A 25,319-nucleotide genomic window follows, 5' to 3' on the forward strand; every position below is an offset into this window, starting at 1 on the left:
TGTGTCATTCCTTATCAGCTGCGGAGCACACTGTTGTGGTCTTACTTATCAAAAGAGCTCCTGCAATCCTACAAAACTGGTGATCCAAGAAGACCAAATTCTAGAACTATGGGTCTAAAAAAAATTTAGCTGTATAAGGACATGCAATCTCACAAGAAATGTAAACGTGTAATATGCATTGGGCTAAAGTCTAAAGGACTCAAAACATATTGGTCAATCCTACATACACTTGTCTTACAAATGGAAAACAGATACAACATTAATAAAATAACTATAAATGTAAACACATTATTAATCCGTACATTATTAATCTAACACTCACTGCATAATTTTATAAAACATAGTTGTGTCTCTGAATCCTTAGTTGAAACAATTTCATGGGAGTAAATGTTTGGGTTTGTATTATCTCCCCTTTACTTTAATAATGACAATACAGTCAACATGACAAAGGTGATCTCCCACCTTTTTTCGAAAAGAAAAGGCCACAACCAGTGAGAGTCTCTTGCCAACTAAAAAGGCTGATGTGGCCCTGCATAGGTAATATTTAAGATTAATAGAATGTTGTCTTACTGCATTAACTTCATAATCTATAAAATAGTCAGCTCACCAGAAAACTGTTAACTACCCAAGGGACATTTATTGTTACTTGGCCTTGGCCAAGCATCACAGCCTTATATGACAGATATTGCAGACTTACTCATTGACCTAGTATACACAGAAACAAAAGGTTGGAATACAACACTGAAGGCTTGAGAAAGACCTGTGTGTCAAAACTTTGCCTGTGTGAAATAAGCTCAACCTTACCATTTGAGTGCTGAGCCTCTGCTTCTTTATTTTGGATTTACTCATTGACCTGTCCTAAGTTTTTTTTTCCACACTCCACCTTCTCGAAGTAATTATCATGTAATGTAGGTAATGGTAAATAGTCCCAACACACCGCTTCCACTGATCCCCTAACAATATTTTATCGGAAACATTGCAAACAACTTACGTCACGGGGAAGCAGACAGGGTCAACAGTATGTAAGCAAGTTTTAAATTAAAATCAAAACAAAGGAAAGATGCACAAATTCTTTGGAGGTGCATATCCTCTGTACTAGTGGGAGTGTCATTTTGTCATTTCCATATGTTCACATAAGAAAATACATTCATATTTTTTAAATTAAAACAGCATAGCAAAATGTCCATAAAAATTAAGACAAAGTCCATGATAAAATTGCTTGCTAGGTTACTTTTCATCACAGTTCATCCTGAAAAGCAAAAAAAATCAGTTACTTAAATTATAAATATTAAACAGAGTATTAATAAAATTAACTACATTTCTGTAAAGACTGTTAATAAATACTGTAAACACACAAAATGAATGTGAATAGTATGAAAGCTATTTTAAATTTCTATAATACCAATAGCAGCTGTCTATACAAGTAAAATAAATGATTTTATATTTAAATATCTAAAGAATGAAAAGGAAGCCCTTCTTGCTAGCCTATAGAGCCAATAGCCTGTTATATATTATAATTTACAGTTCTGCCAACATCAACCATTAGTCATATATTTTTCAAATAGTTAGTGCTGTTTCTTTTATGATAATTCCCACATACAAATATAAATATTTCTTGGTGGGGCATGATAAATAAATGAGAGATACTGGAAACTTACCTTCTGTGATCGCTTTGATTGGCTTTTAATTGATTCTGCTCTTGCAGTTATGATTTTTTCTATTTCTTTTGGTTCTCTAGTATCTATATGTTCACCATGAGCATTTTTCTGGCAGAAAAAATGTAAAGTTTTAAATATAAAGATAAAAAGCCAAAGTATTAAATGATAAATTGCCTTAATTTGTACTTTTAGTACACACACATAATATATAAATATACACACACACACATTTATATAAATTGTTAAAAAGCTGTTCTTCATTGTGCTTTCATAAATTGCTTTTATTTATTTTTTTACAACTAAACAATGTCTTTGTGAACACTGGATTTAATTACCTTTTTTGCTCCAAGATATGGGTAGAATTTAACTGTAGGATAGGCTCTGATAGCTGCTGTTTGGCAGAGATGTCCATAAGCCTGACAATCCACTTTCCCAGCCTTCACTTTTCCTTTAACAGACTGAAAGTGAAAAAGTGATTTTAGATTGTAAGGTTAACCCTTCATCTATGCTGAACCAAGTGATAACTGGTCATACATGTATAAGGGCAGATACAACATAATTTAATAAGTTGTCTGATGACACTTAATGGAAAAACTAAGTGTTAAGGGTGATATCAAATCTTATATAAAGACTTTTAATCATTCTAGTGTTTTAAACCATAACATAGCTTTGCAAGGATTTGTTACCACTATATCATTTGTATTGCTCTGTGATCAATGTATTACATATATATTTTCAAATATATGTTTTAAATACTTACCCTAGCTAGCAGCTCAAACTCTGGAGCAAAGCTTCTACATGGGCCACACCACGGAGCATAAAAATCTAGGACCCAATGGTCTTTTCCATTTAGCACCTTTTCATTAAAACTTTCAGGTGTAAGGTCAATAGATACTTTCGGTAAATAACTGAAAAAAATAAGATTTTAATTAATGTTATGCAAAGTTTGTGTGTACGGGTTATATCCTACTTCTGCTTCTGCTTTACACAGGAAACTATGTTGTGCTCACAAACTGTGTATGCTCTATGAACTCCCCAGGTAACTATGATTTGTGGAAAGAGATCACTAGCAGTCCTATAAATAAACAGCTATACTTGCTTGCTGCTGCACATCTGTTAGAAATGGTGCGTGAATGCCGTGCAGAAAACCACAACCCTGTCTATTCTTTCACAGAACACCCTGTGTTCAAAAACATTCAGGGATTGTGGGCATGCTTGCTGCTACTAGCAGCCATATCTGTATTTACTGCAACCAGACTGACCTTCCTTACCTATACCTCTACTTACACTGTCCCCTTTGTCTATCTCTTAACTGGCTGTACTTAAGGATTCAATTTCAAACCCTGACTCACTCGCCAACAAAGGGTCTTCATGGTGGTTCCCCTATCTACATCTTCTTGCTTACTTCCAAACATCTAACATGTCCCTCTGCTCATCTGATGAACTTTGCCTGTCCTCTGAACTAACTTATAAACAATAAATATCTGCCCCAGTTATAATACAGATTAACAATTGAGCCTTTCAGATAACCTAAGAGTTTCACCAACACATTTGCTGGCAAAGTAACTAACATGGCACTGATTTTATAGCCAGTGCACGCCATGGAAGGATAAATGAAAAATGAATAATTCAGTGGTTAAACCATGACTAAGGAATATGCGCAGTGAGATGTGCTTTCAGGATTGGACATTCCAAACACTGACAGTATGAAGTAATGAAAGATATACTTACCCAAGTGCCCAGATCCTAAGAGAATGGGAATCTCTGTGCCAGCCATTATATGGGCTAAAGAATCAGATACAAAACAGATTAAAAATAGAAAGTGTTCAATGAAATCTAAAACTTATAAATTGACAGGTGACCAAACTATCACTCCATGACTTATCTGCTGGGCAAAGAAATCTTACATTATAACTTAACAAATAAGATATGCTACACCGACAATGGATCTTGATATATAAAACTATACTGTGCTCTGTTGGGTGTTCATCAGCTGAGCCCTCCCACATGCCTCTTTATGCAACTTGGATCAGTCAGCAATGACCAAAGTTTCTGATTTGTTATTCTAATATTGGATAGTTTTATTCAACACAGTTACACTTCTGGGTGTATTAATTTAACACACATTATCCTCATGGATAGGTTGCTTGGAGGTGGTAGAGCCTGCGGAGGCCTACCTGTAGCAGACCCGATGTTAAATAGGCCATAGAAGAGTAGCACTCACAAGTAATGATTTGCAGAGTCTGTATTTGCAGGGTAAAGCCTGATTTCAGGATAGCCTTGCACATGCTCTTGGTTGCACAGGTTACTGTATTTCTGACAGTCAACGCTTCCAACATTGATCAAGCCATTTAAAAGCTGTAAACATAAACAAATAAAACAGTGAAGTGAAAATGCAAAAAAGAATTGGTACCTCCAGAGTTTACCTGGTAATTCAGTATATAAAAAGTAAATTAGTTTCAGAAAATTGTTTAAAGTTGAAAAAAGTGATTTGTTTATTAAAATCAAGGTTGTTTGGGGGCTAAAATGACGCATTTGCCGCATTTTTCCATTTCGACATTAGGTCAGTCTGTGTCTTTGACCTATTTGGGACATCTTTAAACCTGGCCAATTCAAACCATACATTTTTGAAAACTAGACACCCCATGGGTATTTGAAATGCTAGAATTTTAATTTTATCCATGCCATGATTTTTGGGTACAGACAGTGCTAATTTTAGCACTTGCTCATAAAAATAAACTATTTTTATATTTTTGGACTTTTTTCCCCAATTTTGTTGGAACTGAACGGTCCCCCTGATAACTATTTTTTTTCTTCACATTGTGATTAGAAAGCTGGGCTCCATTGACTTGCATGGGTGAAAGCAGTTCCTGCATTCTCAAAAAGGTCTGAAGAAAACCTCTTGGAAACTTGCTAATTTTCTTAAAGGTCCATCTTGAGAGAGGCAAAATCTTTTGCAGTGGCACTCATGACTGCTCTCCGAATCCGTCACAGTGCGCTCTGGGGTGGGCTTTTGAAGCTTAGGAGGCGATCATTGATAGTCTCTATTCTTTTTTTAAAAAGGGTGTCAATACGGTTTATGGCAGACGTTGATGCCCCGGGAAGGGGCCACACTGGTGCCCTGCTGCCGATCTCGGTGTTGCTAAATGCTTCAACATCAAGGCATTACAGCAACACCGCTTAAGTGAAGAAAGCAATCACTGGTTGTTAATTGACTGCTATTGTGTGACCTGCCATCATTGGTTGTTAAGGGGTAAAAAAATGTTTCACAGCTGTCAAAGAATTACAGTACATATGCCATACCCTTGCCATTCGTTTCCATTCTGGCATCAGGGCTTGACACGGTCCACACCACGGAGCATAATAATCAACAACCCAGATTTCACCTCTCTTCCGCCGTTTCACCAACTCTTTGTAAGTCTCTGGGGTGAGTGCAACAACTGAAGGGTTTTGAAGATCCTAAAAGGAACAAATGAAGCCAAATAAAACTACAGATTACGGTGATATTAATATTTCAAAAGCAAACTGATGTTAAGGATGAAAAAATGCAGTTTTAAGTCACTGTTCTTTTCAGACTTGTTTAGCATGCAGAGAGGACAGATTTACTTTCAAGATAATATATGTTGGCTGCAATGCTGGATTATTTCTGCAGCATACTATTCCAAGATGGGAAGTACGGTACACAGAGGGGAGGGCTGGCAGGTGACGGCCTGGGGGGCAAGTCTAGTCAAGTGGCCCGTTGCGCCACCGAATCTGCCCATCCTTGCATGATTTTCTAACGCAAATTGATGTAATATTATGGGATTGGGAGTACATTAGTACACTAAAAAAAAAAAAGTCATCATACATGCAATGCCTATAGCCACAATTTAATGCCACTATTAGTTTTCTATAAAATATGGAGATTGAAATGGAGTAAATAACACAAAACCTTTACTTTTCCGCTCACTGATTTCTGCGCCTAGAAAGTTTTGTCCTCTGAAGTGACTACAAATTCAGGGGGGTGTTTTATTTCTGGATAACTAAAAATTAAATTTGTTCAATTTATCCCTACAGAAAGTAAAGTGCCAGGAAACAGATGACCAACCACACACACCAGGACAGGCTCTGCCCCACCAACACACACACCAGGACAGGCTCTGCCACACCGACACACCAAACACACACACACCAGGACGGTTCTGCCACACCCACAGCCCAACATACACACACCAGGACAGGCTCTGCCACACCGACACACCAAACACACACACACCAGGACGGTTCTGCCACACCCACAGCCCAACATACACACACCAGGACAGGCTCTGTCACATGGACACCCGCATCAGTACAGGTTAATCTACACAAAGCATAAAAAATGCTGAAGGATCAGCTTCAGAGGTGGTGTGTGAGCTGTTTGTACAAGATCCTTGTATGTGTCTGTACAGATAAAAAGGACCAAAATTATAATAACAGAGTTTAAATAGCTCAGCTCCAGCCTGCACTTCTCTAGTCTTCGCAAACTTGACCAAGTCAGACATTGGGTTTGAGCCCATACTACATTTCAAATTAAGACATTAATATTCAAAGACTGTACAACAAGACATTGCTATCCTTTTAAAAATTTGCATCATCTACACTCTACTGTAGAACATTCACAACAGAGATGTTTGAAACTTTGGATACACAAGCATTTGCTTGGGAGAAAAAAAACACACACAAAAAAAAAAAACTATACCTGTATGAACTCTAAAATCCGTTCTGCATCATGATGACCTTCATATTCGTGAATGTTGGACTGGTTGAATACTACGGTTGTTGGATAAGCTCTGATGTTATGCTGTAGGTAAATAGAACACATGACCCATAGCAGTTATATTTTAATTAGTAATGAAAACATATTTAATGTTTTAAAATTAAATGGGGCAGGTCACCAGAAACATACCTACCATTTTTGGTAATACCATAATAACATAAGCCTTTGTCTGCCACCTTAGCGAATATATCCATTCCCATATCTTGCAACACAAATCTGTTTGAGATGGGCATGGTAAGGTTTATTGTATATTGCTTTGTCAACCCATATGTACTACCTTATGCATCACAACGGATTTGTTATAACCGTAACTGTACCCCATTCACTTCAAAACTGGCAATAAAAACAAATACTGTATATATATATATATATATATATATATATATACACACACACACACACACACACACAGTATTTCACAAAAGCGAGTACACCCCTCACATTTCTGTTAAATTTTTATTATATCTTTTCACTCTCTGCTACAGTGTAAAGTAGTGAGTGTACAGCCTGTAAATTTGCTGTCCCCTCAAAATAACTCAGTACACAGCCATTAATGTCTAAACCTTGGCAACAAAAGCGAGTACACCCCTAAGTGGAAATGTCCAAATTGGGCTCAATTAGCCATTTTCCCTCCCTGGTGTCATGTGACTTGTTAGTGTCTCAGGTCTGTTAATTTTGGTGTTATAGGTCTCACACTGGTCACTGGAAGTTCAACATGGCATCGCATGGCAAAGAACTCTCTGAGGATCTGAATTGTTGCTCTACATAGAGGCTATAAGAGAATTGCCAAGACCCTGAAACTGAGCTGCAGCACTGTGAGCAAGACCATACAGCGGTTTCACAGGACAGGTTCCACTCAGAACAGGCCTCGCCATGGTCTACCAAAGAAGTTGAGTGCACGTGCTCAGCGTCATATCCAGATGTTGTCTTTGGGATATAGATGCATGAGTGCTGCCAGCATTGCTGCAGAGGTTGAAGGGGTGGGGGGTCAGCCTGTCATCCCAGAAAGAAGCCTCTTCTAAAGATGATGCACAAAAAAGCTCGCAAACAGTATGCTGAAGACAAGCAGACTAAGGACATGGATTACTGAAACCATGTCCTGTGGTCCGATGAGACCAAGATAAACGTATTTGGTTCAGATGGTGTCAAGAGTGTGTGGTGGCAACCAGGTGAGGAGTACAAAGACAAGTGTGTCTTGCCTACAGTCAAAGCATGGTGGTGGGAGTGTCATGGTCTGGGCCTGCATGAGTGCTGCCGGGACTGGGGAGCTACAGTTCATTGCGGGAACCATGAATGCCAACATGTACTGTGACATACTGAAGCAGAGCATGATCCCTTCCCTTTGGAGACTGGGGCGCAGAGCAGTATTCCAACATGACAGCAACCTCAGACACACCTCCAAGACGACCACTGCCTTGCTAAAGAAGCTGAGGGTAAAGGTGATGGACTGGCCAAGAATGTGTCCAGACCTAAACCCTATTGAGCATCTGTGGGTCATCCTCAAACGGAAGGTGGGGGAGCACAAGGTCTCCAACATCTACCAGCTCTGTAATGTCGTCATGGAGGAGTGGAAGTGGACTCCAGTGGCAACCTCTGAACTCCATGCCCAAGAGGGTTAAGGCAGTGCTGGAAAATAATGGTGGCCACTCAAAATATTGACACTTTGGGCCCAATTAGGACATTTCCACTTAGGGGTGTGCTCACTTTTGTTGCCAAGGTTTAGACATTAATGGCTGTGTGTTGAGTTATTTTGAGGGGACAGCAGAATTGCACTGTTATACAGGCTGTACACTCACTACTTTACATTGTAGCAGAGTGTCATTTCTTCAGTGTTGTCACATGAAAAGATATAATAAAATATTTACAAAAATGTGAGGGGCGTACTTTTGTGAGATGCCGTACATTGTTTTAACAACAGAAACTTACATAAATATCAGATTAACATCAAACTGATGCTCTGAAAAAAGCTTTAGTTGATATTTTGGATCATACAAAGACAAAATGGTGGGGCAATTATTCCCCAAAGTCTGGGCTATTACATGATTTAAATGGTATATAGACTGTTCACACTGATATTCTGTGTAACTTCTGTACACTAAGAAAATGTTCTATACCATATATCACTTAGCTGCAGAGGATTTTACATAATATCCAGAAATCAGCAGATTGAGTTAGATGTGATTACCATATTACAGAGTCCTTCATGTACGGTGCAATCCAAAGTACCAAAGTGCATCTGACCAAATAGGCGTTTTGAGGCTTTCCTTAACTCCGGCAGCAAGGCACGACATGGTGGACACCACTTAAAACAAGGGACAAAGAAGTACATATTTGTAACTAAAATGTTTTAGCATGGGCTGCCATAGTGAACAGCATTATGTTTTCATCACAAAAATCAGTGGAATTTTTTTTTTTTTTTACATATACATCTTACAGCCATCTCTGGTCAGTTACATGCTGGGATATAATCAACTTCTCGGCAGAAATAAAAAATTCAAGCATAAACATGTGCCATATGGTACATCAGGGTGAATCCACAGGGCCCCAGTGCGAAAACTGCTTTTGGGCCACCCATGTCCCAAAGTGCCACCTTTGCCCTAAGCAACTTAGTGCCATCCTAACTCCCAAACAGCTAGCCTGCGCAATCATTGCCCCCAAACACCTTGCCTGTACCTTCTTCGCCCCTTGTAACACAGAACTCTGGCACACATGCTAACACAAATACACATGGACACACTCATTCCAACACACACACCCTGTCAAACCACTTATATATACACACCATTCATGCTCAAACGCAAACACTTAAATACTCATGCTATCACAAACACTCATGCTAACACGCATTCCATCTCACACCACTTAAACATACATTCTCACACACACACTTACACATTCATGCTTGTACATACAAACATTTTCACACACAGATTCATGGCTACGTACACTTATACATAGTATCCATGTCCACATACATTTACACAAAGCCATCCATGCAAACATACAGTACATACCCCCTCCCATCTGTACCTGCTTACCTCTCCTGCTCATGCACTGTGTGAGAAGCCTCAGTTGCACCGCAGAGTCACATGATGTAATGTGACCCTGCTGCGTTCCTGTCTCCCCCTGTCAGTACAACATAGTTTAGAGAGGGCCTTTCCAACCCGGAACGGCCCATTCTGAACAATTTTGAACTGGCACGAGGAGACAGGGACGGGTGGTCACAGGGGTCGCTGGGATGTGCGACTCCTGTAGTTAGGCTACTGTGATATTTCAAATGAATAAGATCATGTATACATAGAATGTAGCGGAGAGCTACTATAAGCAGCATATCAAGTTTTGCAATGTATAGAGGCTATCCCTATTGTTATACATTGTAGCTCTAGTTATATTAAGGAACACAACATAGTTTTAATATTTATGGGGAGAAAAAAATAAAATAAAGAATATTCCTGGTAAACGTCAAGTCAACTAATTCCCTCTAGATTGTAAGCTTGCGAGCAGGGCTCTCTCCACCAAATGTATCGGTTTCTCTTAGTCTGTCAATTCTTGTCTTGTCATATCCCTTGAATTTATGTATTGTATTAAGGCTGCGTAAACTGTTGGCGCTATATAAATAAAGGATAATAATAATAATTACAATCCTTTTTTTTTTTTTTTTTATATAACAGGGAAGCCTAGAATGACATAAAATAAAATTGTGGGTATATATGAAATATTTATAGCTGCATAAAAACATTTTTCATATTTTTAATGACACCTTTGTAAAGGAAGAATAGTGCGATTGACTTGTCTCTTATTATAAAAATAAAATAATTTTAAATATATAGGAATATAATTAGGAAAAAAACAAAAAATTAGGCTATAAATACAATTAAATTATATATTTTACTGTGATATACTTACCGGTGCAAAAAAGTCAACCAACCATGGTTCCCTCTCATTACCAGGAAAGTTCTGAGGTCCCAAAGTAATGACATGTGAATTGACACTTTCTTTTGTGAAAGCAACCAAATCATACAAGTTTGTTTTTCCTTGAAATAAAAAAGCAATAAAGTAAACATACTCAATACAGAAACTATATACACTGTTCAGTAAGGTTGCTGTTTGAGATTAAGATGCATGAACAAAACAAGCTGCTTTAAAATGTAGGTTTTTACCCTGCTGGATTTTTATTATTAATTATTATTATATGTTTTTTTTAAAGCACTGTTCCAGAAATAGTTAAAACCTGGTGATGCATTTACATATGAAATGCATCGGACCAGTGCCATCACAACCCTTGTTTTTTTTTTAATATATATTATTAGAGTCAGGATAACAATTACAAAAGTTTAGACATTCTGCCCTGTAGAGTGTTCTGAGGAGAAGCTCCCATATCTTTGAGCCACATGGCATGGTAAGAAACAGATTCAATCTCGACCCTGGCAACTAAAGCAGCATACGCTGGGAGAGCACCCACTGGATAATTGTTTATTATAATATTATAATTGTTTATTAAACACTGCTCTAATTATATAAATACACACAGGGATCATTATATGATGCCATCTGGAGCAAGAATAAGAAACCACATAAAAGTGATCAATATGTTTCCCTACAGATCCTCACCATGATAGATTTCATAGTCATTAAGACCTTTCCCTTTAAAAGCTGCTACACAAGGCTTGTGAATATATAGTTTATTGCAGACTGATGGGCTGGATTGACAGTCAAACCTTCCAACCTAAAGAAGAAAAATAAGGTTCATATATGATTAATCATTCATGGATTCAGTTATTCTTCACTATAACAGTTAAATGACTAGTATAACTCACTCGGACATGATCATTGCTAAGCAAAACGTTTAGTTTTTTGAATTCTGGAATGTGGGACTGCTCATTCTCCCCAAAAATGAAGAAAAGAAGCCAGCGATGATGTGCTAATCTGTCCTTAAAGAGAAACAAATTATTCTGTTATTTAACAGATCCATATGTACATAGGACACATAATGTTGCATAATATAATCTCCTAGACATTGTACCAGATGTCGAACTCCCATTTTATGATAGACATTTGCAGACATTAACCCATTGTGCGCAAGGTGGTAGCACCATTCCACTAACTAACACAAAAAGCAAATACATTATTTTCATTCAGAGGAAACCTCTAAAATAGATTAAAATATTAATAAGTCATAGCAGACATCTAGATAATCGCTTTAGGAAATCACCCCCTAAAATATTAAACACCATTTAGAATGTCCACTCAAACTGTTGCAAATTACTATTCAAGAAATGACTGCAAGTAAGTCAGTAATCATGCCTGTACTTACCTGTAAAGATTCTGGTGAAATGTTTTCCAAATCAGGGAGGAGTTTGATTACTTGTCTGTAGATCTCCTTTGCATCTAATGTATCAAAGAACTACAAAAAAAATTAAAGAACAAAACACAAATATTGAAACGCCTGGTCATCTGATCCATTGGATACCAAGCCATTCTTGGCCTTACACCAAAGCACATACAACTCATTGTAAATACTGTATTTGCTCAACTATAAGAAGACCCCCCCCCCAAATTGTAATATTAATTTAGGAAAAAAAGAAAAATCCTGAATATAAGACTACCCATTAAGAAAAAACGTTTTACTAGTAAATATTAATTCACATGTAAACTATTTTTTTTATATTTAATAAAAACTATGATTGAGATTTTTGTTGTTTTTATTTCCTTTTATTTGCCACTCTGCCCCCCGATATGCCTTATGCCCCCCTATATGCCACTCTGCCCCCCCGATATGCCTTATACCCCCCTATATGCCACTCTGCCTCCCTAATAAGTCACTCTGCCCCCAGATATGCCTTTCAACCCCATCTTTAGAAGTGGTTGACATCTCATAGTAAACTGTACATTGACAGTAGAATTCTGTTTTTAAATTAAAAACAAAAAATAAGTCAAGAGGGCCCTCAATTGGCCAACTGAAACGCTGGTAGGTATGGCAGCGTCCAATAGTCTCAATATAATATTCAGATCCTTAGCAGACAATAGATAAACTTACCAAAACATTGCTTTTATCATCCACTAATGTAGCTCCAGGAGGGAAGTAGGCCGTTGCACTTGTGGTGATGTCCAGATTCTCACAGAGGTCTGCTTGTGTAGTACAATCCATCCATCCCACATTGACAAGCCCTTCCTACGTAATTGAGAAAAACATACTGCAAATAAATGATTCTAAGATGTAAATTAAATAGAGCAAGTTGATTAAAACCTATAATGATTACTACCACATTTACCATGCAAGGAAACTAAAACGCCAAGAAAATTGTAAAAACATTATAAAAAAAACAACCCAACAAATTAATCAATTTTTAACATCAATCAAGCATAACTTACCAGCATAGCTGCCAGCTTTGAACGTGTCTGGGAAGTTAAACAGTCTGTAATCAATGAATGAAAAGATTTAATTATTGAATTGTTCTAAAAATAATTAATCCTAACACATACAAACTGCAAAGGGTTCCTATGGGAGTGAAAACTGTACTGGTATTTCATGCTTTAATCTACTAAATGCCTGCACCAGACTGCAATTTAAACATTAATATACAGCTGTACTGATATTTCAACTAAAAAAAAAAAAAAATTACCTCCACTGTCAGCACAGAAGGTAATAAGCCAACCATGTCCCGAGGCATATGCATTTTCAATGGAACTCCTAAAATTTCCTATATTTAAAAAAACAAAAAACAATTCGATCATCCATAACTACACATATGAACAACAGTGTTTTGCATAAAGCATAAAGTTCACAGGTAAGGTGCACAAGACTGCACAGGTAAGGGATTTATAGTAGCAGTAAGATGTTCAAGTTCATATACAGTTCACCTTAAAAAGTACAAGTCACAAAGAATGCTTTCATTGTTAAGCAGCCATACTGCCTCCTTTGTATTTTTAGACAGTCAAAAAAAGATTATAGATCGTATACATAAAACAAAAATGTATGTTTTTTTTCTCATCATTTGGTTTTCCTGCAAGGAACATACAGTAAGTATATACCTACCTGCCCATAACTCTGTCACAGTGCTTGAAACAAACTGCATAGCAAAATTTGCCAAATCCTCTGTTGTTCGTTCCCCAAAATATTTTACTGGATTCTGAAAGAAGAAGAAGAAAAAAAAGATTACAATAAATCAAAGTGTTGTACTTCTTCCTTTTTTTGTTTTTAATCTTATTCTGTTTACTTTAAAAAACAAATAAAATACGCTTTTTTTCTTTTGAAGCCCCAGGGTCAGTGAAGAAAAACAAAAAAGTGACTAGTGCCAAGTGTGCCATAAGGCCACGGTGGACACCAGGTCCCCTTCTTCATTTTCTTCGAGGTGGGTGGGGGGGCAGTATGCTGCCTCTTCCTTCCCTGGCCATAAGGCCTGTGGGAGGGCTGGATCTTCTTGGTCCCTTCCCGCAAGTGTTGGGACCACTGAAACCTAACTCACATCCTCACCAGAAAAACCGGGCCTTTTAGGGGACCCGGCTCCACCTTGGCTTTTCAGTGTCAAAAATACTGTTTACTGATAATAAAATATTCAAAAAACAAAAAAAAAAAAAAAAACATGCTCTGTGCAAAAATCAGTACAATCGTGCCAAGAAAGCTATATACAAAAGTGCTCCCACTGAAGCCCCAGCCCTTAGGCTGGTGTTGTAAAAAATGTATATGTACTGCAACTGGTAATACCGTATTTGCTCGATTATAAGACGACCCCCCAAATCTGAATATTAATTTAGGAAAAAAAAAAGAAAAAGCCTGAATATAAGACGACCCTATAGGAAAAAAGTTACCAGTAAATGTTAATTCATCTAAACGATTTTTTTTTTAAATAAAAGCTATGATTGAGAAAAATATTTTGGTTTTATTTCCTTCTATTTTCCAACCTGACCCCCAGTTACGCACATCTGCCCCAGAAATGCCTTATACACCCTATATGCCACTGTGCCCCATGATATGCCTTTTAACCCTCTAAATGCCACTGTGCCCCATGATATGCCTTTTAACCCTATATGCCACTGTGCCCCATGATATGCCTTTTGACCTCCTATGTGCCACTCTGCCTCCAGAAATGCCTTATACCCCTATATGCCATTCTGGCATTTAGAGGGTTAAAAGGCATATTATGGGGAAGAGTGGCATATAGGGAGGTTTAAGGCATTCAGGAGGCAGAGTGGCGTATAGAGAGTTAAAAAGGCATTTCTGGAGGCAGAGTGGCATTAAGGGGGTTAAAAGGCATTTCACAGAGCACTCTGCCTCCACAAATGCCTTATGTCCCCCATTTAACACTCCGACGCCCCCCCCCCCCAAAACTTACCGGTGCTTCTGACTTCCCTGTCATGTAGCCGGGGCAGCGTGTAGATCCCACGCACTTCCGCTTCAGCCGGAAGGAGGCGTGGCTAGCAGCGGGGGTTGTCTGCGTCCATCGCGCAGACCTTCTCTGACTGTCAGAGATCAGAGTTCCCCGCACCGGTGCAGGGGACGCGAATCGCGAAGACATTTACACGCTGCCCCAGCTACACACCGGGGACTCAGAAGTACCGGTAAGTGGGGCGGGGGGGGGGGGATGACAGGAGGATCCAGGTCCCCTGCAGCTGCGGGGGATCTGGATCCTAGTCGTCTCATAGTCAGACCTATTTGAGGTCTGATTATAAGACGACCCCGATTATAAGACGAGGGGTATTTTTCAGCACATTTGCGCTGAAAAAAACCTCGGCTTATAGTCGAGCAAATACGGTATATCATTTTTTTAAATCATTAGTTGCAGATGTTTTAGTGCCATCTCCAAAAGAGGCCACATGGGGTCCTCCTCTTCTGCAAGGGTATACCTTATGCACTATAGCCTAATTATCTTTATTGTTTGAAAACATATTAAATCAATTGATAAATACAAAAAAAATGGGAAAGTTAAAAAGAGATAGTATTGTATGAGGCAAAGATTCTACTCATTTGCATTTACCCACCCTCCTTTGTAAATCATTTGTTCATACTCTTAGATCAGGACATAGGATACTGTTAATACGGTGGTCCTTTAATGGCACCCACCATTCCAGCTCTGTAAATATAAAGACTTGGGTAGCTATTGATTCCTTGACTTCTGCAAAGCATTCTGTCGTCACCACAGTTGACTGCTCCAATTCGAAGTAGTCCATCCATTTCTTTGGCAAATTCTCTCCACTGAAATGCAAGAAGAGAAAGACGCTTTAAGGTTCTATAGTTTAAACAGTAAATTCTAACCAAAATGCTATATTAGTTATATCTCACCTAAACATTACTATATGAACTAATGAAAATTAGTTTCTTCTTTTAAATAAACGTCAATAAAAATGAGTCATTTTATTTTTAACATTGATCTTTCTGGTCATGTAATGAAGGAATTAATATTAACAGGTAAGTTCATGCATTGTATACACATCCAACATTGACATTTATCCATTAGATAAATTAGTTTACTCTACCTCACAAAATAAGTAGTGTTGACAAGTTACTTTTTGTTATTAAAAAAAGGAAAAAAACAAATTGAAGGTGATATTGACATAATTTCCATACCGTAGGCGCAAGATCATGACAGTGTGAACATCGAGGTGAATAGAAATTAATAAACCACACTTCCCCAGAGTTGACAGCACCATCTAGATTAGGGAAATGAAGACATTAGTCACGGAATTACATATATCCTAAACTAACCTAAAAACTCTCTTACTCCTGATCTAATAGTTCCCACCATCCCCCTTTGCTCTGTAGAGTGTGTCTATGGGGAAACCCTCCACCGAGCTGCTTGGCCTCCCTCTGACTTGTTCTGCCCCCCTTTGCCCTCTGCGTTGGGTGCCATCACTGGCGGGAAATTGCTCGCAAATCTCACGTGAGCCAACGCTGGTGGCAAGTATGCCATGCATATGCACAGATATGCAGAAGATGTGCTTGGCAAACATATTCCCTGCAAGCCAAGGAGTGGAGCGAACACTGTGTAAATAGATAGATGGTGAAACTCTTCATTCATTTGCACTATGAATGCCCATGGGTTAGAGTAACACTTTAAAGATCAATTCCAAATGTATAGAAACACTCTGTCCTCTTTTAAAACATTTCACTTGTTGTATCTATTTTTAATGCAACAACCTGCTACTAAACACCAGTTTCTGTCATTGAATCACATGGACGTCATATGGACATTATCTGTGAGTTGCATATTGTTGTGGGACTGTGACTACAGCTAAAGGGAAGTATAAAAAAAACCTTTATATAGTTCAGATCTGGTCAGAAAATTCACCTTCACAGAAATATATTCTTAAAATGAAACAACCTGACAAATACATTGCATGCAGATATAATGCACAGAAGCAGCGGAAATGATTGGACACCTGATTAAAATAAGTGAAATTTCAAGCATAATAAATACACAGATGAACTATACAAAAAAATAGCATACACATGCTACAAAAAATATAAAAGATAAAAATAACCAAATCACTTACCAAACTCTCCTCTGTCCAAAGTGACAATTTCAAGGTCATCATCATAAATACCTTTAAAAAGAAACAAAAGTGTGTGTAAAGGGTATGTAATATTTGTAATCTTCTTCTAGTTAATTAGTCTTAAATACACAACTGGGGAAGTACCGTATATTCTGGCGTATAAGACGACCCCCAACTTTTCCAGGTAAAATATAGAGTTTGGGCTATACTAACCGTATAAGACTACCCCTCTACCCAGTATACAACAACCAGCCAATCACGGCAAGCGATGTACCTTACTGGTGACTGGCTGGTTGTTAAACAGACATATACATACATACACTGCCCTTACACACACACATATATATATACACCGTGTGTGTGTAAAGGCAGGTTTGTGTGGTGAGGGCAGTGTATAAATGTGTATGTATGGACAGGCGTATGTTAGTGTATGTGTGTGTGTGTATATATATATATATATATATATATATATATATATATATATATATATATATATATATACATATACATATACACACATACACACCAACATACGCCTGTCCATACATACACATTTATACACTGCCCTCACCACACAAACCTGCCTTTACACACACACACACGGTTATATATATATATATATATATATATATATATATATATATATATATATATACATATACATACACACACACACACACACACACACACAAACCAGCTTACAAACACACAAATACCTACACTGCTCTTACACACACCTGACCATACACATACACTGACCATCTCACACCAACATATATACTTTCTCCCCATCTCTTACCTTTCTCATCTTCTTTCGTCCATCCAGTTGTGGAAGCGTGAGGTCTGTCATTTCAGACCTATGCTTTACTGCTCCCTCATCACTACGCGCCAGCAATTGATGCCGAGCGCCGGGACATGACATCATCCCCGTAGCGATTAGGGAGCACGGAAGCCGAGGTCTGAAGTGCCAGACCTCGAGCTCCGTAATGTTGAGCTAGTTAGAGGGAGGTCGTGATCTCCCCAACCAGCCCTGCTCATTGGGCGCCCCCTGATCAGGGCTAGTTGGGGAGATCACGATCTTGCACCTACCTCGGCGCGGCCCTGAAGACCGGCTTCTCCGCTCGCCCCTCCCCTACAGATTCGTGGCTTCGTGGGGAATCTCCGGCTCGGTAAGTTTTAGTACCCGACATATAAGACGACCCCCGACTTTTGATAAGACTTTCTCGGGTTAAAAAGTCGTCTTATACGCCGGAATATACGATATATAGGAAATATAATTGCAATGTAAGAAAATAAAATGAAAAGAAAGGAGTGATAGCTGGAAAGTCACAAAAAATTAAAGCATTAAACATTCTTCGATGACAGACTGCTTACTAAACTGTCACAATGCAAACACGACTTGGCAACAGGGACTAAAAAGAAACTAGAAACACCTGTACAAGCACATACTAGTTTGTACGAGTGCACAACTGCTTACTAGCAATGGTAAAAAAAAATAAAATCCATAGAATTAAAATTCTTTAAGTTTCTCTAGCTTTTCATAATTTGAAGAGGAAGAAAAAATCACTAGATTTCTCTTTTCCATATGGGTGAAAAAGAGCAGCCGAGGTAGACCTATAAGTAGTATTCACAAAACAAATCGATTATAGTGACAGAAATGTTTGGCAGAAATCTTTTAGAGTAACTCAATACATTCATATGCAGAGGCCAGACAATCAGCTCTGATTCCTCAAGCCAGAAGAATTTTCCTATTCTCACGTACTACTTTAAGATGACATGTAAGTTGGACATTCATTGGTACAGAAAATACAGTTCAATAAGGAATACACATTTCTTCATAGTGTAGAACGATATTTAGGATCTACTTTACGTACCAAAATCATAGCGATAAAAACTCCAGCTTTCATACTGGCCACCTTGCTGTTGGTCCTCAAGACCTTTTTCACCATATTTATCATACTTTTTTCGAAGGTCTTCATCTTTCAAAACCTCATATGCCCGGTTTATTTTTAAAAATTTGTCATGTGCATTAGGATCGTTCTAAAAACGGAAGAAAGTGTTAGAAATATAGAACACCAGAATGAAACCTAGAGTGTAATTACATATTTATACCCCCAAGTAGAGAATATATATCTTTCCTGAAATGTTTTTAAAATTTGTGATTTGCAATATAAAAAAAAAGTGCAGTAAACATGCAGTAAATGTACAGTACAGTGAAGTACAAATGCAGTAATACTGCAGTAAATGTGCAGTAATACTGCAGTAAATGTGCAGTATTGCAGTTTTTTCATGTCCAAAAAACTGCAGTATTACTTCAGAAAAACTGCAGTAGTTTTTTCATAAGGGAAATACAATAAAATAAAATAAAAAAAACTTTTCTATTCAGGAAAAAACATGCTTGGTCACTTTTTTGTGTTAAGAGAACAGAGACACTGGATGTTTATTGTTCAAATCACTAAAAAAATGCATTCAATTTGGATACAGGAAAAACATGTTACAGTAGGACAAGGGTGGAAATCGCACATCAGCAGCAATCCCTGACTTCATTACGTTCTAAATTAATTGAATAGCATACAGTGCAGGTACACAAGGAATACACACATTTCGGTAATAAATTCTTAATTATGACATATTGCTGACTAAGATATTATTATTATTTATTGTTGTTTTATATAGCGCCATCAAGTTCCGAAACAATGTACAAAATTGTGCAAGTGATTTAGGAAGAAAAAAAAATTATTTTGGTAACCACTAGATAATTAAAGCATGCTATAATATTTATTCTATACAAAACAAAAATCATCAAAAATAGCTGCAAAACTAAACAAGCACCTAAAAATGAGAACAAACTGCTAATCTTGTTCTGTCAGAAATCTGTCTGCATCTTACATCCGTGAAAGGATCCAATCAGGGAGTAAATGCTGCTAATATAGATTTCAGGCCATCTCATGTCAAAAAGTGGAAGCAGAAAACATAGTAAGGCAGAATAACTGCTTTATGCGATACTATATAAACAATGCAGCCCCAAATCTATGTTAAAAACATAATTCTTTTTTTCCAATGTAAAATAGAAAAGAGATAAGACATCCCTCAACACAACATTCTGGACAAAAAAAATCTATAAACCCATGCCTATACTGATAATAGTACAGTGTACATATGGAGAGTTCTGAAGCACAGATTATCAAGTTTTCATAACTGCTTAAAAAGTCAAAGCAAAACCATACAAAAACATTGTTCTAGAGTATGCCATGAAAGTTTAGGATTAATGCATCAACTTACCTGATTTTTATCAGGGTGTAATTTTAATGCCAGCTTCTTAAAAGCTTGCCGGATTTCTCTGCTGCTCGCATCTTTTGAAAGCCCAAGTAAATTATAATAGTCTTGATCAGCACAAACAAGTACAGCCAGAGTTATCAAAATCAAACATATAATTAGTCTTTTTAAAATACAATTTTTGGACAATGAGGTGGAGTGCTCCATCATCAGCTCACAGCATGAAATTCAAATAAAAATATTCTGATGGAGTTTCACGCAATTTAACTAGTTTAGAAGTCCTTCTGTCATCTCTCAAACAATGCACATCCTATTTACTTTTGAGTAGGTCTTTTTTCTGTGTTTAAATCTGTAAGTAGGGGAAAAAGGGAAAGATTTTAATATATTCAAATGAGATTTTAATTACACACAATAACCTACATTATACCACTATATAATATAGTATTTGATGCCATCTGTGATGTGAAGCAATGCAAGCTATGTCGATGTAAATTACAATTTCAGCACTTAATGGAGGAGTGTTCTTAGGATGGTAATGGTTTCCTTGTCTACTGAGAATTACTTAGTTTGAATACTGACCCTATCCAACCACTCGTTTTTTGCGCCACATTTATCCCAATAGATAAATCGCTACTTAGTTCTTAAAAAAATGTTTATTTGGCGCCTTAAAAATCAGGTTGGATCCACATTGTCCAGCATCATTTTCAGACGCATTAACCAGCCCTGTAACCGCTACATAAATCTAAGGACTATTTTACAAAACATGTCACTCAAAGAAAATTTGATTTAACATTGTAGGCAGTTGAATTATATAAAATGGAACATGTGAGTATGCTACTCAGTTCTACGGTTCCCTGATGTGGATGTAGCTATTTAGCTACGTCCCATTAAATTGTATATGTTGTACTATCACAGCCCTCTCAAAGTTAAAGATGCATGCCTTAAAATCATAGTCTACAATCATCATCCATTTTACTTCAAACGATACCTTGTGTTGAAAGCAAGAGATCAGTAAAATAAAGCATACTTTGTAATATGAACACTGAGAATAGAAAACCTAAATTGGAAAGGTTATTACAATTTTGGTGATATGTTTTTGAAACTTTATGTAAGTAAGTGACCAGACGAGTATCTCCACTGAATGAATATCCATACAATAATATATATGTATAATAATTTAGAATAGTAAAGGCTAATAAAGAGCGTAAACCGTCTAAATGCAATGAACCTATAAGCACTGTACACAGGCGATAGCTTTGTTGATCTCTTACCTATACACAGTAATCACCCGGCAAATCAGCGTGTGTTAAACCGGAAGTACACATAGCTCATCAGGATGACGATCGGGGTAGGGACTTCACGCTGACGTATTCCCTCCCACTACACGGCGGTGGAAGATACCAGGCTGCGCAGAGGGTTCTGGGAAGTGGGTGCTGTTTGCTGTCTTGGCGCTGCGCGATTGGTTACAAATGCCGTTTACACTGTAGATGCAGGCAGCAGTAAAATTCCGTTGCAGAGCGTGATTTGTATATGCGTTCCAGATTGTTCTATAAAATAGAGGCTGACTAAACCGTCCATTTCTGTTTCTCAAAATGAGTACGCATGAGCGTTGACTTTAAATGCGAAGTGTATGCATGTAAGCATTATCGGTAAGAAGACCCCGAAAGAGTGAATGAGCGGGAAAATAAAAAGCCATTAAAGGACAGTAATTGCTAAGGTTAGAAGTTTTGCTGGGGCATGCGCGTTGCTGTAAAGTCAGTGAGTGTTGTAATTCCATAGTGAGGAGTTCCTGGTCAGTCTCCAATATGTCATTGTTAGGTTGGGCTGTTGATATGGCTGACGTGGCCTGCAGGATATTCTCCCTGTAAATCCGGGAGGTGGAGTGACTGTTATAACCAGATCAGCTTGAATGGAATTTAGCTAAACCGACCATGATAATTTAACCCCTTTGTGACCAGAGGTTTTTTTTGTGTTTTTTTTTCCTGTACCCTTTGTGACAGTGGCTATTCAGGCATTTCTGTGGCGTTTGTGTTTAGCCATGGGCGTACTTAGAGGTTTTGGAACCTGGGGCGGATCCTGTGGCACCGCCCCACCACACAAAAAAAATTAATGTTGGCAAGAATATTTATATCACAAATGTTGTACTGTGTGTCAACTGGGAAAAATAGAAATCTGATGGTACAGCATAGCTCCTATCACTATATACTGAGCCAGACGTTGATGGTGGTACAGCGTAGCTCCCATCACTATACACTGAGGCATTGATGTGGTAGGCCTCTGCCCCCGAAGCAGCCTGCCTGTGCCAACTCTGCCCATTTAGCAGCCTGCCTGTGCCACCTCACCCTGCCTAAACAGCCTGTTTGGCCCGTTTCTGTCCCCCAACACTCACTCATCACCCATTCATTTACTCCCCCACACCCCCTTACCGCTCGCAGATTTCACTGGTCCGGGGGCCAGCTGAGCATCACTCCGGGGGCCATGGGGTGTCTATTTTTAAAAAAAAAGTATGATTTGATGGTGTAAATTAACGATGTCCCAATTAACACGGGGGGAGGGATGGCCACACATGTAATTTCCAATTAGAAAAACGCACACGTCCCAAATGTGGCCTTTTAGTTCCCCAAAAACCCAACAAACCGATGCATGTGGGGTATCACTGTAGTCAGAAGATGTTGCTGAGCACATATTGGGGTGTCGTGTGACAGCGATATATACCAGAAGCTGTAAATTCATACCTGAAGTAGGTGTGTGGGGAAAAATACACACAAAAAAATACTACTGCAAACTTTGAAAAAATGCTGGTGGTAAAATGTGTGCATGCAAAGAGTTAAAATACCAGCATTTGAAATATCCTGGGGTGTCTAGTTTAGAAAAATATATGGTTTCATAGGGCACACTGAAATGGCCGGGCTCAAAGATGTACCAAATAGGGCATGGCCAGTGGATCATCAAATGCCAAAGTTCAACATTGAAATATGCGCATGCCCCCAAACAGCAAGGCAAACCCATTCATATACATATCGCTGTACTCGGGAGATGTTGCCGAACACATATTGGGGTGTTTTATGAACCTGTTAATTCATACCTGAAGTAAAATGTGTGTGAAAAGAAAATGACTACCACAAAGTTTGACAAAGACTGGTGGTAGAATTAGTGCATTGAAAGAGTTAAAATACCAGCATTTGAAATACCCTAGGTGTCTAGTTTTCAAAAGTATATGACTTGATGGGGTAAATTGCATTGGCCAGCTTCAAAGATACCCGAAATGGCACATGGGGGGAAGAATTACCAGATTTGGAAAAAAATGGTTTTGAAATAGCAAAACGCTACCCCTTTACTTATTGCCCCATGCAGAAAAAAGCAAGAAAAAACATAAAAACATTGGGTATTTCTAAACTTGGGAAGAACAGTATAATCTATTTAGCAGGTTTTTACCTTTACCTTTTATAGATGAGGAAAAGTCATTTTTTTCTATATTTTTCACCATATTTTTTTTTTACAGTAAATAGTGTGATACAAAAAAACAATGTCATCTAAAGCCCTTCTTGTCCTGAAAAAAACAATATATAACTTGTGCGGGTTCAGTAAACGGGAAAGAAAAAAATTTAAAGCTAAAAACAAGCAGCGCAGAAATGTTAAAACAGCCATTGTCACGAAGGGTACAAAAAATAAAATCCGCCTTTGTCACAAAGGGGTTAAAACTGTCATGAAGAGACTGTCATAGTTGATAAACAAGGCCATCAAAGAACTGTGAGTATTGATAATGTAAAACCTGTTCCTGATATCTTGTGATATTCAGCATGGGGCAGAAACCACCTCTAACTTACTCTCAAAGGCTTACCATGACAAACGTGTGGATGCAAGAAGACAGTGGGACACTCTGTCTAAATATCACTCATGTTCCACAGAAGATTTGCATACATCAGGCGAGGAAGAGACTTTCATTGATATATCTGTTTAAACTAATACGCCTTCTTTGAGGCAAAGATATTTCTGTGGACTTTATAATTAAAACCCTTCCTAAGTCTTAAAAACCTGGGTTACTTTCTGATATTTTTAATTCTGTTGATAACTACACTTTCCGCATTCAGTGTCATTTTATTACATAACGCCGTTGAACCAATCTGACATGGAGTCGGACCCAAGTTCGTCCTGGTGTTGAATGTCACGGCACCCAGGGCCATCCTCGCCGTGACACCCGGGACCATGCCTCACCTCTGATCGGACGGGTCGGGTCCTGGTTCTACTTCCGTGGAGCTGCAGGCAAGGGGGCACCCTGGGTCGCCTCCTGACATCATGCCAATGCAGGACAGGCTCCTGGCTGACTCATCGAGCAAGGCAGAAGGGGTGGAACAACTTGCCTTTTGCGGACAGATGCGCGTAGCAGTGTCTGATCCCATGAGCGCACTCAGAGCCACTAGGGGCGTGGTGTGCATACACTGTGGAAGGATGACTATGAAGTCCCTGGCAAGATGTTACCATGGGCTTTTGGCTTTGGGTATAGTTTGGACAAGGCTTACTGGAAGGTGATGAGGTGATTTAGTCTGCATACAGACTGGACAGGCAGCGACAAAGACGATATCTTTAAGTCCTGGCCACCAGAATATACAGGAAACCGACCAGAGAAGTTGGTTCCTCCCGGGATGCCCTGCTGATTTAATATTATGATAGGTAGAAAGTACCTTGGTACAGACGTTCATAGGTAAGAAACAGCGCTCTGAGGGAGTTTCTACTTGAGTGGACTGTATTCTCTCCCCATGGGGAGATCTTATTCTGGTATGGTGGACAGTATTTGGTCCGGGGGAATAATTGGACTAGGAGGGCTCTCCTTAGCATTCAGGAACTGTCTAGACAGGGCAACAGGAAGAACATTTTTGGTGCCCGGCAGGTACAAGACCACTGTGAATATTGATTATGTGCCTTCAGCTTCTCAGCGGATATTTTATGTTAACCCTGAGTGTCCTTTTCTGTGTGACTCTATGTGCAATGAAAGGTTAAGAGTGGACAGGTGTTTGGCTATTTCTTGCTCCAAGTAAGTTAAGAGAAACTGACCAAGTCTATTCAAGGACCACAATGGGGGCTCAGAAGTGATTTAT

The 25,319-nt window shown here is 38.5% G+C and overlaps 1 protein-coding gene across 1 annotated transcript; it reads right to left on the reverse strand.

Annotated features, from left to right (window-relative positions):
• Positions 1–1,237: 1,237 nt before the first annotated feature.
• On the reverse strand, positions 1,238–20,430 carry LOC149287589 (endoplasmic reticulum disulfide reductase DNAJC10-like). Its single transcript, XM_089492774.1, has 22 exons — positions 20,230–20,430; positions 18,822–18,987; positions 16,948–16,998; positions 16,022–16,104; positions 15,518–15,649; positions 13,493–13,586; positions 13,080–13,157; positions 12,829–12,872; positions 12,494–12,628; positions 11,771–11,860; positions 11,274–11,387; positions 11,068–11,182; positions 10,363–10,490; positions 8,642–8,758; positions 6,379–6,480; positions 4,962–5,117; positions 3,883–4,016; positions 3,390–3,443; positions 2,419–2,566; positions 1,994–2,116; positions 1,659–1,766; positions 1,238–1,249 (listed from the first exon to the last, which is right to left on the reverse strand). Exons 1-22 carry the CDS (start codon positions 20,428–20,430, stop codon positions 1,238–1,240), a joined length of 2,385 nt encoding a protein of 794 aa, XP_089348900.1.
• Between the last annotated feature and the right edge of the window lie 4,889 nt (positions 20,431–25,319).

Source organism: Sceloporus occidentalis, unplaced genomic scaffold (genome assembly GCF_023333645.1).
Source record: "Sceloporus occidentalis isolate IW3139 unplaced genomic scaffold, rSceOcc1.0.p SCAF_59, whole genome shotgun sequence".
NCBI lineage: Eukaryota > Metazoa > Chordata > Lepidosauria > Squamata > Phrynosomatidae > Sceloporus > Sceloporus occidentalis.

Coding starts and splice junctions, on each gene's coding strand:
- LOC149287589 (XM_089492774.1), bottom strand. CDS start 20,430: ATGGAGCACTCCACCTCATTGTCCAAAAATTGTATTTTAAAAAGACTA. Junction 11,861..12,493: donor ATGATAAAAGCAATGTTTTG/GTAAGTTTATCT, acceptor TTTTTTTTGTAG/TTCTTTGATACATTAGATGC. Junction 3,444..3,882: donor GACTCTGCAAATCATTACTT/GTGAGTGCTACT, acceptor CTGATTCTTTAG/CCCATATAATGGCTGGCACA.